The 18,365-nt window shown below is 40.0% G+C and overlaps 2 protein-coding genes across 2 annotated transcripts; one reads left to right on the forward strand and one right to left on the reverse strand.

Moving 5' to 3' along the window:
* Window positions 1-403: 403 nt before the first annotated feature.
* LOC129766293 (uncharacterized) lies at window positions 404-1,902 on the reverse strand. The gene is made up of 2 exons (XM_055766815.1): window positions 1,546-1,902; window positions 404-1,501 (listed from the first exon to the last, which is right to left on the reverse strand). Exons 1-2 carry the CDS (start codon window positions 1,900-1,902, stop codon window positions 404-406), a joined length of 1,455 nt encoding a protein of 484 aa, XP_055622790.1.
* Window positions 1,903-15,733: 13,831 nt separating this feature from the next.
* Window positions 15,734-17,977, forward strand: LOC129771162 (alpha-tocopherol transfer protein-like). Its single transcript, XM_055774572.1, has 5 exons — window positions 15,734-15,894; window positions 15,958-16,114; window positions 17,227-17,334; window positions 17,392-17,750; window positions 17,821-17,977. The coding sequence occupies exons 1-5, from the start codon at window positions 15,771-15,773 to the stop codon at window positions 17,943-17,945; spliced, it is 873 nt and encodes a 290-aa protein (XP_055630547.1). The 5' UTR covers window positions 15,734-15,770; the 3' UTR covers window positions 17,946-17,977.
* Window positions 17,978-18,365: the final 388 nt, after the last annotated feature.

Consider the following 18,365-nt stretch of genomic DNA (forward strand, 5'->3'; position numbering starts at 1 on the left):
AAGTACAGATCGGCATCTTTCAAAAAACAGAGCAGTGCAGTAGTTTGTGAAGGGTCGTCGCCAAGCACATCTCGAATGCTCCCGCTGATCCCGTGTGAGTTCCGGAGGTTCTCATACTTTGGGAAAATACAGAGGATGTGTTCGACTGAATTGCGAACCTCGCACAAGTCACAAAGGGGATGAAAGGGTCCTCTGTTGAAGTTGTGTGACATGTTGCAGTGGCCGGTTCTTAACCTGGATAAGATTCGTTGCTCTCTCATCGTTTTGACGTCTTCGAATCTGGTGATGGATTCTTTGATTCTCCGGAGGAACAGCGTCTCTTCAACGGACCATTTTTCCGCCCAAAAAGTGTTGAATGTGTTGGCGATCCATAGTCTGATGTCGTCTAGCGGTGCTTTGCGCGTCAAAAGTTGTCCAAGGTGACCGATTCCAGCAAAACGGTCGGCCGCTTCATTGCCGCTATGTCCGGGGACCACTGTGTCCGCGGACATATACCACTATGTCCGGGGACCCACATGAGGACTGTATCCGGCAGCAGATACCTCCTGATAGCTTGTATCCATGGGTGCCTAGTTATAGCCGCGCCAACGGCATCGATGACGCTAGCCGAGTCGGTAACTATCAGGATCGATTTGCTTGACGGTATAGTGGCATTTTCAAATATTCCGGCAGCTTCGGCCGAGAAAACCTGGCAAATGTCGACGAGCTTCTTGCTAGAAATAAGAGAGTTATTATGACCGCTTACCCCGAAACCAACTCCTTGCATCCCTTTGGAACCGTCCGTGTATCGAATTTCATAATTGTGATATTTTCTTGAGACAAGTTCGACAAAGGTTTGCTTCAGACCCACAGAGCTCGCCCCAGCTCGAAAGTTGTTCCTGATTGTATCATCCACTTGGACCACCGGCAACCTCCAGTCGTTAGTCTCAAACCAAAGCTGTTTAGCTATCGATGGGAGGTTTGAGTGTGTCACCTGCTGCAAGATTTCGTTCGTTAAGACAGTCAGGTGTGTCTCCTTACCTCCACTGGTTTTAGCGAGAAAGCTCGCAGTTCTGGAAACTATCGCCGCGTCCACAAAAATGTCAAACGGAGGTTCTCCTATTTCGGCGCATACCGAGGCTGCTGGTGTTGATGGTAGCAGACCAGAGATAATCCGTAGTGCATTGTTGTAAATCGGTGATAGAGTTTTTAGGAGTTTATCTCTGGCCAGGCATGTCACTTCGAGACCGTAGGTGAGGCGGCTATTGATGATGGCTTTGGCCACCCGTAAACGGATCGTTCGGTTGTTACTTCGGTGAGGTTTGGAGATGGTTTTTAAGAGGTTTAACCGGGTGGCACAGCTTTTCTTCACCTCGTCGAAATGGTGCTGGAAGTTCAGGTTGCAATCGACCACCACTCCCAGGATTCTCAACGTTCTACGGCGGGGAATGCGGTCGTTGTAGATTTTGACTCCTGAATTGCAACCTTGGTGTTTGTGACTACATACCACCATGTGACCACTCTTTTGCGCCGAAAGTCGAAAACCTCGTTCGACAGCCCATTTACCGATAGCATAGCTGCCTGGATCTTGATGCGTGGTGCCCTGTGCGTGTTCCCCACCACTACCAAAAGGATGTCGTCCGCATACGTGAATACGCATACTCCCTTCGGTATAACCCGGAACAGGCTGTTCATCGCTATCAGGAAGAGGGTGACGGCTAAGACGGAACCTTGAGGTACACCAGTTTCATCATGAAGGCGCCTGGAGCTGGTGTTCCCGACTTTTACCTCAAAGGTCCGGTTTGTCGCGAAGTTTTGAACAAAGTGCAGCAGGTTGCCGTCTACCCCCCAGTCAGCTAGTGTTTTAAGAACTAATGGAATCCAGGTTCGGTTGTACGCCTTCTCTAGATCCAGGGCTACCATCTCCAGATGCTGTCGTTTTTTTCTGGCCTCAGCTACCACCTCTCCAAGGGATGCGAAATACGTGTTTGTGCCTATCCCCGGTCGAAAGGCAAACTGTCGGCAGTCCAACTTCTTGTTTTCGGTCAGGTAGGTGACGAGCCGTCGGTTCGCCATCCTCTCTAGGGTCTTGGACGTACAGGAGGTCAAGGATATTGGCCGGTATTCTTTCACGGAGCAGCTGTTCTGGCCGACTTTGGGGATGGGGATCACAATACTGTCTCCATTCCGCTGGGAAGTCGTGCTTCAACCAGAGATCATTAAAAATGTCGAGGAGAGTGGTTTGACCTAACGGGGACAGCTGCTTGATCATCTTATAACCGATGTGATCGGGACCAGTGGACTCCCCTTTGGTGGAGCGCAGAGCGACGATGAGTTCTTCGACGGAGAAGGGTTTGTTGAACGGTTTTCCAACCCGATCATTCGGAACCACGAATCGATCGACTGAGTTCGTGTCCGCTTTTTGCTGTCGGATGAACTCGGAATCGTATCCCGAAATCGAGGACAGTTCAGCAAAATATTCCCCTAGCATGTTCGCGGTGTCGACTGGATCGCTGTAGGTCGTGCCATTCGCTTGCAGTATAGGGGGTTGGAATCTTCTTTTCCCATTCAGCGCGTTAACATGTATCCATAGGTCCGCAGAGGACTGACTTTCGTTGATGGATTCCAGGAAGCCGGTCCAGCTGTCTAGTTTGGCCCGTCTCACTATTCGCCTCACCCTTATGTGCTGCGCTCGGTATCTGTTCATTGCCGTTTCTTTCTCCGGACCATCGTGCCGGATTCGTTTTGTCGCACGTAGGAACTTCCTCCGTTTCTTGATTTCTTTTTGGATGTCCTCAGACCACCAGTGCAGCGCTCTCTTTCCAGGGTTGGGCTTTGTTTTAGGGATGGCGGATTCTGCTACCTCGGTGATGATTTCGTTGAGCTTCTGCATGGAGGTCGGGTTGTCTCGGGCGATCAGGTGGCTGGAGGAAGCCCTGTAGAAATCCCAGTCTGCTTTGTCGAAAATCCACTTTGATCTTCGGGTGGATTGAGGCGGCGGTGCGTTGAGGATAATTGAAATCGGATAATGGTCACTTCCGTGTAGGTCGTCTGCTTTATTCCACCCCAGTTTACCTACTAAATCAATACTGGCTGCGGAAATGTCGGTGGCTGAACTGCTACGACTTCGACAGAAGGTGTAGGTACCGTCATTCAGGACCGAGAGCTCCAACGATTCGAAAAAATCAGCGATGATGTTCCCCCTTACGTCCGTTGCTTGCATCCCCCAGTTGTGGTGGTGAGCGTTGAAGTCCCCCAGAACGATTTTAGGATCCTCCAAGCTCTCAAGCACCTCTAGCAGTTTGCGTCTCAAATCCGGGATCTTGCCACATGGTAGGTAAACGGAGACAATAATAATCATTCATGAAAAAATTCATTTTAAGCTACTAACTAAAATAACGCGTCAAAATTTAGGATCAGCTCCTCGTTTCGGTTGTTTCGAGTGTTGTTTCGGCCGATTTTTGAAGAAAAATGATTGTTTCTCGGTGGTATTTTGAGTTTTCCGGATCCTGGTAAGTATTCATCATGTAAACCAGAAGTATGTAAGGTTTAAATTTTCGAATTCTAGTTACAGTCAACGGAAAATGGGTCGCGCGCATAATTGCACGGAAACACAGCGGGTGGTCATCCGCAAAATGTCCAAGGCGCGGCTGAAGTTCGCTATAGACCACTTCGAAGGGATTGGTCTGGAGAAGGAAAAGTATATACTGTGGTTGGATGAGACGAAGCTAAACCTCATCGGCTCGGACGTAAAAACTTGGGTTCATCGTCCAATAGACTGCGCATACATGCCACGGTATACTATGAAGACATTCAAGCCAAATCCTAAAGGATGTTACGCTGCTACACGCCTAGTGGGAGATGCCCCTGAAATGGCAGTTCATGCAGGATAATAATCCGATGCACATCGCCAAGACCGTCAAAAAGAGGTTTCAGGATAACAAAGTTGACGTCATGAGTGGCCAGCACAGTCACCGAATCTGAACCCTATAGAGAACCTATGGTAGATCATGTGCCAGAAGCTGGTGGAATCAATGCCGAACTGGGTGCGTGAAGTGATGCGTTACAAAGATTATACGACCAAGTACTTAGCCTTAATTTTTTTATCATAACTTTTAAAACTGGTCTTAATTTTTTTCGCGTCATTTCAGTTGTTAAGTATGCTTAATACGCATTTTTTAATGAATGACTATTGTTTTAACTACAAATGTTACAAATCACGTGTTCACGTCCATTCGTACCTTAACTATCTTGTTATAGCCTGGGGTCGAGCATGCAAATTTCAATTGCGAAAACTTCTAACTCTCCAAAACAGATGCTTCAAAGCTATATTCAAAAAACCAGTATTGTTCCCTATTCTGCAATTATATGCAGATAGTTCCCATAACATTCTTCCAATAGTTAGCCTTTGCGACATGCAATCAATTATGTTTGTTTGTCACGACACCCTTCATAACAATAACTTCCATCATTCTATCCAGATGTCTTCCATTAGCCATGGTTATCCGACCAGAAATTCTAACTATTTCAAATAAATGACTTTAGCTGTCACACACATATTTTTAAAATTTTTATTTTTCTTTTCTCAGCTCGTTTTATTAGTATATTAGCTTTTTTTAATTACATAATTTATTTTGTTGCTGCACAGTTTAGGCTGAGATAGCTGCGTCCACTACCAGGGAACTCATGCGAGCTTTTTGGTGTGGGGGATAGCGGAGGGTGAATAAATAAAAAAATTTAAAGCACTGGATTGGGATATTTTTTCTCAATATTTTGCTACTTTCTTTTTTTGCTTGAGCAGTGGTCTTGATGTTTTGTCCGACACTGTAACTAATGTATAGTAAGTTTGTTTGAATGTTTTAACAATCTATAAAATTAAACGGATGTGATCGATGAAAAAAGAACGAATGAATCGATTTGAACAAAAGTTTATGTGATGTTTCTTGATTCAATGTCTTTCACTAACGTCGTAACTTACATATTTAATCTCTATCTTTAATCTTTATGTCGTAATGTAGAAAAATGTAAAGGGTTGTCTCTAGGACACGACCGCATTTTCGACGTAGAACTACGGAATTGTATTATTCAATCCGCTTGTTTGTCACTTCGGATATTATTTTAGAATGCATAGAAATTTTTGAAATAACTTTTTTGTTATTTAGTTATTCTTACTACTTCAATAGTAAAAATTTTCATTGAAAATTTGAACAATTTTAAACTGCCTTTGGTAAACTGATAGAGATTAATATACTTCCCTAAACAGATATCACTACCATATGTCGATACTGTATTAGATATATAACATGTTACATTACATTACATTACATTAGATATATACAAATTATTTTTCATTCAGAATTTTTCTTGTTGCGCATTTACATTCAGCTCGCATCAAGAGCGTACAGCTGTACTAGCGTTGTACTTCGAATATTGTATGTCTGTCACCATGTACAGTGCTAGAACCATGCAAGCAACTCGGTACAATCGCTGTACCTGTACCGACCTATTTTACCGCTGTACATGGCTACAGTTGTACTGTGCGCAGCGCCACAAATGGTTAGTGGTAGGTAGCATGAACAAACTGAATCAAAACACTTGGTAAATATTCTTTTCATTGACTTTCTCTTGAGTTAATAACTAAGATTGGATACTTGTTTGTTGTGTTTGATGTTTCAGACGCTAAATAAAAAACTTTTTCATTGAAACATGTGGTGAAAATTGGTCGAATTTTTGATTGTCAGTATGACATGCGGTGCAATGTACAACCAAAGTATGTCTGTCATGCTACGATGGTACCTGTACAACGTTGTACACGTACAACGCTAGTACAGCTGTATGTCTGTCCCTGGTATAATACTTATGACAGACATACAGCTGTACCTGCGTTGTACTTCGAAAATTGTATGTCTGTCACCATGTACAGCGCTAGAACCATGCAAGCAACTCGGTACAATCGCTGTACCTGTACCGACCTGTTTTACCGCTGTACATGGCTACAGTTGTACTGTGCGCAGCGCCATAGACGGTTAGTGGTGGGTAGCATGAACAAGCAAAATCAAATCACTTGATAAACGTTCTTTTCCTTGACTTTCTTTTAAGTTAATAACTCAGATTGGAAACTTTTTTGTTGTGTTTGACAGTTTAGACACTAAATAAAAACCTTTTTCATTGAAATATGTGGTGGAAATTGGAAAAATATCTGATTGTCAGTTTGACATACGGTACAATGTACAACCTAAGTATGTCTGTCATGGTACGATGGTACCTGTACAACGCTGTACACGTACAACGCAAGTACAGCTGTATGTCTGTCCCTGGTATAATACTTATGACAGACATACAGCTGTACTACCGTTGTACTTCGAAAATTGTATGTCTGTCACCATGTACAGTGCTAGAACCATGCAAGCAACTCGGTACAATCGCTGTACCTGTACCGACCTATTTTACCGCTGTACATGGCTACACTGAGAGAAATAGTTAGTAAATATAACGAATTTTTTGGTAAATACTACCAATCTATAGTCATTTTCGACCGTACTAATAAACACATATGTCAAGCAGAACAATGATTCGGAAGCCCAATATCGGCTACATTTTCTCGCCGAAAATGCACGTATCAGAATTATATCCTTATTATACCTCCGTATTGCCTTATAGGAACAATGAAAATGGTTAATACGCGCTTTTCTAACCAATTTTCAGATATGACAATATCCAAGCTTACTAATGTTATCGAGTAAAATATACTAATCTCTGGTAGGGATGCGGGTTTGTTGACAATATGTACAAAAAATTTGTACATTCTACTAATTTTGCATTACCAAATGTATTTAGTAGTTTTCGACCGAGGATTTTTCTAAGGGTACAGTTGTACTGTGCGCAGCGCCACAAATGGTTAGTGGTGGGTAGCATGAACAAACTGAATCAAAACACTTGGTAAATATTCTTTTCATTGACTTTCTCTTGAGTTAATAACTCAGATTGGATACTTGTTTGTTGTGTTTGATGTTTCAGACGCTAAATAAAAAACTTTTTCATTGAAACATGTGGTGAAAATTGGTCGAATTTTTGATTGTCAGTATGACATGCGGTGCAATGTACAACCAAAGTATGTCTGTCATGCTACGATGGTACCTGTACAACGCTGTACACGTACAACGCTAGTACAGCTGTATGTCTGTCCCTGGTATAATACTTATGACAGACATACAGCTGTACTTGCGTTGTACTTCGAAAATTGTATGTCTGTCACCATGTACAGCGCTAGAACCATGCAAGCAACTTGGTACAATCGCTGTACCTGTACCGACCTATTTTACCGCTGTACATGGCTACAGTTGTACTGTGCGCAGCGCCATTGACGGTTAGACGGTTGAACAAATCGAATCAAAATACTTCGCAAACATTCTTTTCACTGAATTTCTCTTGAGTTAATTACTCAGTTTGGAAACATATTTGTTGTGTTTGATAGTTTAGACGCTATATAAAAACCTTTTTCATTGAAATATGTTTTGAAAATTGGAAAAATTCCGATTTTCAGTTTGACATACGGTACAATGTACAACCAAAGTATGTCTGTCATGGTACGATAGTACCTGTACAACGCAGTACTCTTACAGCGCAAGTACAGCTGTATGTCTGTCCCTGGTATAATACTTATGACAGGCATACAGCTGCACTAGCGTTGTACTTCGAAAGTTGTATGTCTGTCACCATGTACAGTGCTAGAACGATGCAAGCAACTCGGTACAATCGCTGTACCTGTACCGACCTGTTTTACCGCTGTACTACAGCTACAATTTGTCAATTCCAGCTGTGCGCAGCGCCAAAGACGGATAGTGGTGAGTAGCATGAATAAACCGAATCAAAATACTTGGTAGATATTCCAGGGACGAATGACCATCGGGTTAAAGTCCCTTAAAACCAATAACTGAACTAACTGAACTGATAAATCGTTTAATTGATTTTCTCTTGAGTTAATAACTCAGAATGAAAACTTGTTTGTTGTGTTTGATAGTTTAGACGCTAAATAAAAATCATTTTCATTGAAATATGTATTCAAATTTCTGATTGTCAGTTTGAAATGCGGTACAATCTACAACCAAAGTATGTGTGTCATGCTACCGTGGTACCTGTACAACGCTAGTACAGTATCTGTCTGTATGTCTGTCCCTGGTATAATGTCCGCTCGTTTTTTTTGTGCTGGTTAGCTCGCTCGTAACTGTGGTTCCATTCCATTCCATTCCATAGCTGATAATTAACATCTTCTTCTTGGATGGCACTAACGCTCCAGTGGAACTTTTGCCTTCTCAACGTAAGTATTACTTGCGTCATTCTTATACCGAATGATACGCCTTGAATGTACTCTGGAATAGCAAGCTCTAGAATACGCGTGACCACAGTGCAAGCCGGACGAATTTTGTTTAACGAAAAATCCCTCGGCCAGAACGGGAATCGAACCCGAATCCCCGGTATGATAGTGTGGGACGCTAACCACTCCGCCACGGGAGCACGGGATAATTAACATCTTCAGTCCATTTCTGAGAAGGGTCCTTGTGGAAAGAAACCTGTTCTACAAACAGCTGTCATATAGTTTGAGGTCCAACAGGATTCATTGGCTTTGCCAATTGCCTAAATAGCGGTTAGATGACGGGAAAACTTTTTCTCAATGCTCTGGTACATTTGAAAAAAGTACCAAAAAGCAGCGTAAACGAATCAATTTTGCTATTACTCGACAATCACAGAAACCATTGTACTTTGGATCAATTAAACATTGCCGAGAAAATGGCATAATTCATTACACCTCATTGCACACATAGTTTACAGCCGCTGGTTGTTTCCGTCATGGACCCATTTCAAGCAAAAGCTCTCAGATTCCCAGAACGATTGGCTACTGAACTATACTGGGAAAAAATATTTCTATCCACGACCTTGCAGGTATAGTTGCACCGGCTTATAATGCTTCTTTTAATTCATAGCTGGCTTCAAAATGATAGGTTGCTATCCATTCTCAAGAAACATTTTTCCGGGCAAGGATTTCCAATGCTCAAATTATTTCACCTACTGGAGCAGAAGTAGCAACTGATTCAACAATGCTGCAAAACATTGCGTCTACAGCACATAAAGATTTTTCTTTGGCAACTTTGTCCCCAGAAAAAGTTGAACCTTGTTCAAAAACTTCACCGCGGAAAACCACCACTCGAGGACGGAAGAAAGCAATATCACGAATTTTGGCTGACTCTCCATAGCAAGCATATTCAAATACTGATAAACTGATATACTGAAAACTGATAATCAGAAGAATGCAGAAAATGCTGGGAATAAGAGGAAACGGAAATAATTGTTGATAAACAAAAAAAATCAAGTAATTCTATGTTATCCGAAAGTGCCCTAGGACTGTCCGAAACTGCTCCACACATGGAACACATTCAAAAAGGCAATTTGCAAAAATTCGAATAAACCATTCGTAATTACAACAACGCACACCTCTAACATGCTTATATGATACATTGATGTCCATATAACAACCACCATGAATTCAGGATTGTTTTCGAAGTTTACAAAAAATAGTGTCCGAATGCGCCTCCCTCTCCCTATGTCATCAGCAAAACCAATGACTTCGTATCCTAAATTAGCTAGGTTATTAATAAGATCGTCGACAACTAGGGATCACAACAAAGGAGACTGAACTCCTCCTTGAGGGCAACCCCTAGTTGGTTCCGTTGTTAGAGTAGATTCTCCTAATTTAGCTGTTATTAGTCAGTTGGTTAGTATGACATGTATCCAGTTGAAGATGTACATGTCCTACATTTTTCATAGCTTCATTCATAGATTGTGAGATGCATTGTCAAATGCTCTCTCAATATCAAGAAAAGCTGTAAGTGAGATTTCTTTAGCACCAAAAGACTTCTCTATTTTTGAAATTAACGTGTAAAGCGCTATTTCAGTTGATTTATTTGCTTGGTAGCCTAATTGAAATTTGTTCAATGGTCTCCTACTCAAATATGATTATTTCATATGGATATCAATGATCTTTTCCATCATTTTCAAGACGACAGATGTCAGACTAATTGGTCTATATGCTTTGGGAGTCGTCCTGTCACGTTTACCAGCCTAGGGAAAAAATATAACCCGGACATCTAGTCATTTACTAGGAAAGTAGCTTAGTACCATACTAGCCCCAAACATCTCCGTCAGAATAGGGACAGTGATGTCCTTGCTTTTTTGTAACAGCACCGGATAAATCCCATCTTGTCCTGGAGTTTTGAAGGGCTTTAAGGAATCCACTCCCCACTCAACCCTTGACTTCGTAATGACCGCCTTAGCCACTTCTTTAGCTCTATTCTCGTCTCTAATTGAACTAGATTGAGCTATATTGAAGACCTGTGCGTGTTCGGAAGTCAATTGGATTGAGCCTGGGAAGTGTGTTTCCATCATGATACTATGTGTCTCGGTCATCATCATGATACTAGGAGTCGGTTGTATATTGACCGTTTCATCACCAAGTCCGTTGCTGTGATCCATAGAAAGGGCTTTGAGAAGTCTTGCTACAACAGGTAAACTTTCTGCCTGTTCACAGGTAAACTTCCATTTTCTTCTCTTGGATTGAATTGAAGTTTTATGTTGCAAAGGAGAGCTTTCCTCACAGGTGAGTTTAATATTGGTTTCAAATTCTGATGAAACCATTTCAAGTTGTTCAGTGGAAGAAATACTTTCCACTGATATCAAAATTCTCCCCTGAAGTTTGGAATGACAACTATCCCAATTTGTTTTTATCGGAACTCTGAATTGTTCCATCAAAAGGTCACCAGAATTATAATTAAACATTATATGTTTATGATCAGATAGAGATTCTTCATTTGACACATGCCAATTTATCATTTAACTGCAAAGTGTTAGGTCAAGAATTTCTTGTCTAATATAGTTAACAAATGTTGGGTCGGGAGTCGGGCAGTCGTCGGGTGCGGACTTAGTTTCTGTGGCTCCGCGCATAGTTTCGTTCAAGTGTTTAGCGGAGAGAACAAAATGTATGCGTTTGTGCTGTGTTCTACTTATTTTCAAAATGTGACAAATTGATGCTCTATTCTAGTGATATAAAGTACAATGGATTTATATTAAACTTACGCAAATAATGGAAAAAATAAATTGGCACAGTGAAATATTGGATGAAGCCATTCCTATGTTTCGTTTGTAGTGGTGATAGTTATAGTTTTCGTTCCGCTTCCAATCGTCGCGTGCTCGGTTAAGTGTGTGCTTTTTTCTCGTTGACTCATGTATAGTTGCAACGAACGGCTCGCTTGCGGTCGTATAAGGCGGCTCGCACACCGGAGCAATAAGCAACTAGCAACTGCTAACATGCAATAAGCAATATTATCGCGAATGGATTTTTCCATTTAATTTTTGTTCATCTCGCACACCGACGCAATACGATATCGCTGTCGCCTTTACAGAGCAACACATGTCGCTAGCAACACGGCGTATAGGTTGAAGAGCAACTTATCGCCCATATTTTGACAAGTTTCGTGCATTAAGCTGATTGTTTGCATAATGTCAGGGGTTTTTATTGCTCTGGTAAGTGAAGAACAACAAAATATGTTGCCTGTTGTATATTGCGTATTGCAGTTTGCTAGTTGCTTATTGCTGCGGAGTGCGAGCCGCCTAAGTGTTTGTTCATGCTTTTCTACAACTAGTGCGAAATTTAAATGACATAGTGTATGTATCACCGCATGAAACATCAGCATGGTGGGGCTGAGCGGGCAGAGACCACACTTTTCATCGGATAACAAACTGTACGAGTGTTGAAGCCCAAAATATGCACTCAGGAAATTTTGTTATCTTCAATTGGTGAGATCGTTCTTTATCATCAGATTTAAAAGTTTTAAGATCCGTCCGTCGGTCCGTTTTATTCCTTGCAGGGGTTTTCTTCCATTTACCTTCTCAGGTAGCACATGTATACTCCCCACCTACAAAAAATTGGATTATTTGCAAATTAGCGAGTCATGTGCGACAATTATATCATCGGTACATTTTTTTTATCCTAGTTACACATTAATAGTCTCCATCACTGTTGTTTAAATATTCCGATTATTTGCGAATTAGCGAGACATGTGCGATAATTATATCATCAGTACATATGATTGTAGCGGTGTTCTTCTAGTTACCTTATCAGATAGCAAATGGATAAGTCACAAAGTATACCCTCGGTCGGTCCGTTTTATAGTAGAGTTACCTTCTGAGGTAGCCCATAGGGAGTAGATACGTCGCTCATTAAGTTAAGCCATATATCGAATAATTGAACGTCGATGTTTACTTACAATCACATCACTTACCGCAGTGAATCCTGATTATTAACCTTTCCCACTAATAACTATCCCTTCCTTGATAAACGCTAGGGAACCAAGCTATAGAGGCGACCCTTCTGGCCTTCGGGCGGCGAATATCATACTAACATTCCTTCCCTTCCCCTGGTGACTGTAAGGACTTGGCCGGCGTCGTTATTGACCATTTAAAGTTCGAATCACCGAAAATTGCACAACGAGAATGATTTGCTAGTCCCAAGCGTCATTCTGTGTGTTCAGGTCAATCACGGAGAGCAACTACGAATTGTACAGTCTACCCAAGCTCAAGCTCAAGCTCAATATAGTTAACAAATGTTGGGTCGTTTTCTTGGTTACAAATGTTAATATTGTTTGACATTAAATTGTCAAGCAAACATTCACCTCTAACATTGATGTCGCTACTACCCCAGACCGTATGGTGGGCATTGGCGTCACATCCTATGATAAACTGTTTGTTATTTAATTTACAGTGTTGGATCAGGGCAGCAACTTCAAATGAAGGAACTTCAACGTTGTATCCTGGGAAATAAGCCGAAGCGACGATGATAACGGGTTTCCCTCGGGTCGTTGGCACCTCCAATTGAATTGCCACGATGTCTCGGTTGATGAATTCTGTGATGGGTACATACCTTATGTTATACCGTATAGGAATTGCTGCTCTTGGTGCATTTTGTGTGCTGTCATAGATAAGCTTAAGCAAATACATAAGCAAATTCTAGAATTATAGAACCAAGGCTCTTGAATAAGAGCCACGTCCAGAGTTTCGTGAATGAATCTTTTGCATAGGATGCTGCATGCTCCCTTGGTGTGATGAAGGTTCATCTGAATGAACTTTATTCTGTCCAGCATTTTATTCTCTCCATTATTCAGGGAGAGACTGCCGGAACCCGAAAAGCTTGTTAGGATTGTTCATGTGAGTCCCACGAGTTGCGTGGTAAGGAAGATCAGCTACATCAGTGACCCGCTTAACGCAGTAAAGGCGGGAAATACTGTGGAGGGCACCCGGTACTTCGATTCCATTTGCTTGATAGGTCGAGTTATGCAGAAATTTGTGTTTCATTTGTATGATAGCCCATAATAACCAAAATAGAAACATTTCCCGACCCCAAAACCACCTACATACAAATTTTCACGCCGATCGGTTCAGTAGTTTCCAAGTCTATAAGAATCAGACAGAAAGGCAGACAGAAATAACTCCCTTTCATATATATATATATAGATATAACGTATGTCAGTACATGGTTAGATGAACAGGTCTAAAATAGAATTAAGGCCCATTTATACGTTGCTAGTAGCTGACTTGACAATGAGCAGCTACTGACCCGGTGGACTCGCTTGACAATTGGTTGACTCGCCTTGTCCGTTCACATAGTGTGAGCTGCTGGCGAGAAACTAGATACTACGGCACGGGTTTACCTGGGATGCCAGGCGATTTTTCAAATGTCCATCAAATAGTCAGAAACAGCAATCAGGTCCGAATTTGTCAAATGATTGGTCCGAAATCGACTTCTTTATTGGTAGTTTTCATCTTAGGTTTTCAGTTGAATGTATCATTACACAATTTTATAGAGATTACAGAGCAGTGTTGAGAATAACACCTGAACAAGTGGAAAAACTGTTGAATTTAATTGCTCCACAAATACAACGCCAAGATACACTCATGAAGGATGCTGTACCTGCAAGAGTGATAATATAAATGACATTGATATGCCTTTCTTCTGGAATATTGTTCAGATTGTTGTCGATATTTTTTAGAATCTCGAAAGCATCCATAGCTAAGATAATTCCGGAAGTATGTGATGCTTTAATTGATAGTCTAGAAGACTTTTTAAAATTTTATTCACACGCGTCAAAAATTAAAATAATGAATGAAAATGTACTTTTTTAAATCGAATATGTATTCTGTTTCTTAGAACCTTACTTTTTTTCGCAAGTTGTGAGTGAATTTTGAATGAAAATTGTGCCTGATAATGATTCTATATTAGACATTCTCCAGAAAACTATCTCAAAAAGAAAGCGTGCCCCGCCAGCGTGCAAAACAGAATAACAATGATTTCGTTAAGAAACTATGAGGGTTTTATTTGTTTTTCCAATAATTTTCAAGTCTATAAATATCTTCGCATATTTTCAAATATCTTAAAAATAGAGACATTTCTTTACATTTGGCATCCCTGATTCGAACGCTAAATTCTGTTTTTGACGTTTTGAAGCATGCGAGTGCGAGTAAATTCAAAAAACTTTGAAGTAGCTCGCACGCCGGATCACACATGACAATAACTGGCATGATGTGTTCACACGGTGTGAGTAGCTGCACTGCAGTAACTGACTAGACCGACTCGTATGCTTGCTCGCACCGTCTGAACCCGGCTTTAGGCAAACATGAACTAAATACATTCTTATCGTGTTTTGTACCAAATCTATTTGATCAATACCATCAGTATATTTTGATCAAATTTTATCTTTTAAAAAAGTGTCAAATATCTGGCTCCGACCAAACAATGTATGAGCACATTTATGCTTACAAAATAAATGATGCCGTGCATTGTTAGGAAGAACCGGTGCTGTGAAATTAACCACGTTTGATGTTAAAGAACTTAAAATATGTTTTATCAGAATTAGGCCAGATTACACACATCGTTGGTGGCTCGCCAGAGGCTTCAAGAGATGCTTATACATCCAATTTATAATCCAGACCTGACACCATCTGCTTATCACCTGTTCCTGTTAATATCAAAAGATTTTGCCGGTGAAAAAATCGCTCGTGAAAATCGTTTGTTTCGTTTTTCGTCATTAGCTACGAGGGTTTATATGAAAGAGGCATAATGGAATTACCTCAACCGAGTTTTTGAGAAAAACAGTGCATTTTCGACCGGATCTTGTTAACTGGACTTGAAGACTTACGTGGAAGTTACGAGTTTTGTACATAATATAAATGGAAATAAACGTTATCACATTTTCTATAGTAAGTAACAACGACAATAACAACAACAACGATGATAATCATGAATCATGATACAGAATCTATTATTCCGGAAACAAAACATTCAGTTCAAATAATGTTAATAAAAAACCAGAGTATAGGTATACGTAAGCACGTGTTTCGCGTCTGAAGACTTGCGTTTTTGTCTGGAGATTTACGATTATAAAAAGAGCAAGAAAATGGTGAAATAACATGGATAATGATTGTTGCCGCTCATAAAATTAAAGTGTATGAACGCAACGAACCTACTTTATCATATAATAGAAAAAAAGGTTAAGTACATTAAGAGAACCAATAAAACTAAGTCAACCTCGCCCCATCTAGATTTTAGTGAGTATCATCTCATAATTCTGCATAAAAACTACAAGTATTTGAATCATTCTGTGGGAGATTTGTTTCAATAATTAGTCAGTTGTGTATCACATGTAAAGACGTTCACACTCTGCCACATATTTTATTTTTAAAACATCATGAGAACTGTAAGTTTTGCTAAGGTCGAAGACATGTATGCACGTTTCGAAGATCTAAAGAAAGAAGACGTAGATGAGTTGGATAAATGGGTCATCGAACAGCCTCACTTGCCGTCAGTTTCCGGTATTTTGTGTTAACAAAAACTACTTTTAGTGATAATAATAATGTGAGTTTTTAATTAAACAGAGATGGAACTCATCCAATTTATTCATTCCAATTATTTCGATATGGATGCGGCGAAGCGGACCATTGAAGCGTACTTCACTTTCCGAACGAATTGCAAAGAGTTTTTCTCAGATAAGGACGTTCTGGCGCCGGCTTTACAGCGTACAATGGACGTAATGTGAGTGAAAATGTTACTGATTTCGTAAAAAGTTTTCCGAATTTTTCAGTCTTCATTCCATTGAGTAGGTAATGTATGTGACCTGTGACCAATTCGGTCATTTGACTCTAGCTTTTTTTCTTGTGTATTATTTGCTTAATTAAAGATTTCTATCGACTGAAAATTTTCAAAGTATCAAAATTTGAAAGCTAAGTGTTATGCAGTCATCCATCTTCACACTAAGGGTAAAGGTACACTGTATGAAAGAAGTCAAATATTTGACACTTTTTGACAGATAAAATTTGATTAATATGTAGTCATCGAATATATTTCACAAAAGATGACGAGTGAATATTCTTATTTGCCTAGCAAACTTTTTCTGTCTATTCGTCAAACCTGTCAGTACATAGTTATATTACACTAAATTTTCAAGCGATTTTTTCCATGTTCGACATTGTTTGACAACGTTGATAATTGAAGAGCGGCAAAGAAAATAGTATTTGTACCAAATTTATAGCAAATTGTATCTGCCAAAAAAGGGTCAAATGTTTGACCTCCGGTCCAGAGTGTTACTAATTAAAAAAATGTACTATTGCTTAGATCAGCCTATATTGTTCATAACTAAAACAGCAACAAAAATGCTCCAATCTTCGGATATGAGCCATAAAAACTACAGGCTCCCCAAGCGTGCTCCTCCAGCAATTTCTTCTTTTTTCACCGAATGGCTGCAGGGCGTCAACACTTTGGTACTCTTCAATGTACTTCTGACTCTAACCTGCAGGCTATCTCAAATGGAATAATCAAGGGAATCCAAATCCTATTGGGCGATGATAAAGTTTGAAACGTTGGGTTTCAATCATTCACGTCCGTGACTTTTTCCAGCAAACGTGTCACGTGCCTATGGTTCCAGGGAACCTCAACGAGAAAAAATTTTAGTACCCAGCAGAGATCACTCTGTCTACACAGTCCAAAAATACCAATTGCTGATACTCAAATCAGTTACTCTGTATTTCAATCATTAGGTTCTATTTTTCATTATTGCGAATCAAACAACTTACAATACTGAGGCACCCTGTGTTCTGGGATGGTTTTTCTTAATATGTTATTTTATATCATTTTCATTATATTTTTAGAGCAATCTCTCTGCTTCCTGAAAATACTGAAGAAGGATATAAGGTGCTTTTTGCGAAAGTTATTGATAGTGATGCCAGTAAATTTTCCTTGTCTGCAATATTAAAATTGTAAGTATATGTGGCTTTTCAATAAACAGTTTTTAGCTCAGTTTTCCATATATGTAGAGCATTTGTTTGCGTGGATATTCTACTTTGGCAGGAAGGATGTGCTGAAGGAAATGTGCTCATAATAGATATGAATGGGATACATTTAGGACATTTACCAAAGTTGAGCATTTTCACGCTGAAAAATTTCCTCTACTATATCCAAGAAGCACTTCCAATTCGTTTGAAGGGTGTTCATCTGATCAACGTTGTTCCGTTCATTGACAGAATAATGATGATGATAAAACCATTTTTGAAAAAAGAGCTTTTAGAAATGTTTCACATCCACAAAAGAGAAGAAAGCTTGTATCCCTTTGTACCAAGACGAATGTTGTCGTGCGAATACAGTGGAAATGCTCCCACAATAATGGCTCTTAAAAGTGTGTATCTTAATAGTCCACAGTCCACTATTATTCTAATTGGTATATGATTTTTTTCCTTTTTTCGTAGAACAACTTTACGATAATGTCATAGAATACAGAAGCCTGATTCTAGAGAAAGAGAGTCTACAGAAGGTTGATGAAACTAAACGAATCAAAACACGGACTTTATCGAACATGTTTGGCCTTTTCTGAAACTTTCTGGATATACCAACACGTCGAGCTGATCCACTGTACTCTATATAATTCGTAAGGATGAATTCTTTCAGTGAGATTGGTTGAATTCAAATCATGAAATAAAAAAAAATGCATTTCACACAGTTAAAATTCTATGCGGAAAATATATCACATTACATTTATTATGTTCAAGAATGCTCAATATAGTGCAAAGGTAAGTTTATTAATTCATAGACTGTTTCATCCAAACTGATCTTTATTGTCAACTATCAGAATGTAGAACCTACCTTTCCTCAATCGTTAGCAAAAAAATATATGTAACATTATTGTTATGATTCGAAAACTGCAGAATGTGCCTTTGGATCCACTCGATAGTTCCTAAGGTTTACCTCAAAATGTTACCTACGCATACCGTTTGATGATTAGGCAAAATGCTGA

This window comes from Toxorhynchites rutilus, chromosome 2 (assembly GCF_029784135.1).
Source record: "Toxorhynchites rutilus septentrionalis strain SRP chromosome 2, ASM2978413v1, whole genome shotgun sequence".
Lineage (NCBI taxonomy): Eukaryota > Metazoa > Arthropoda > Insecta > Diptera > Culicidae > Toxorhynchites > Toxorhynchites rutilus.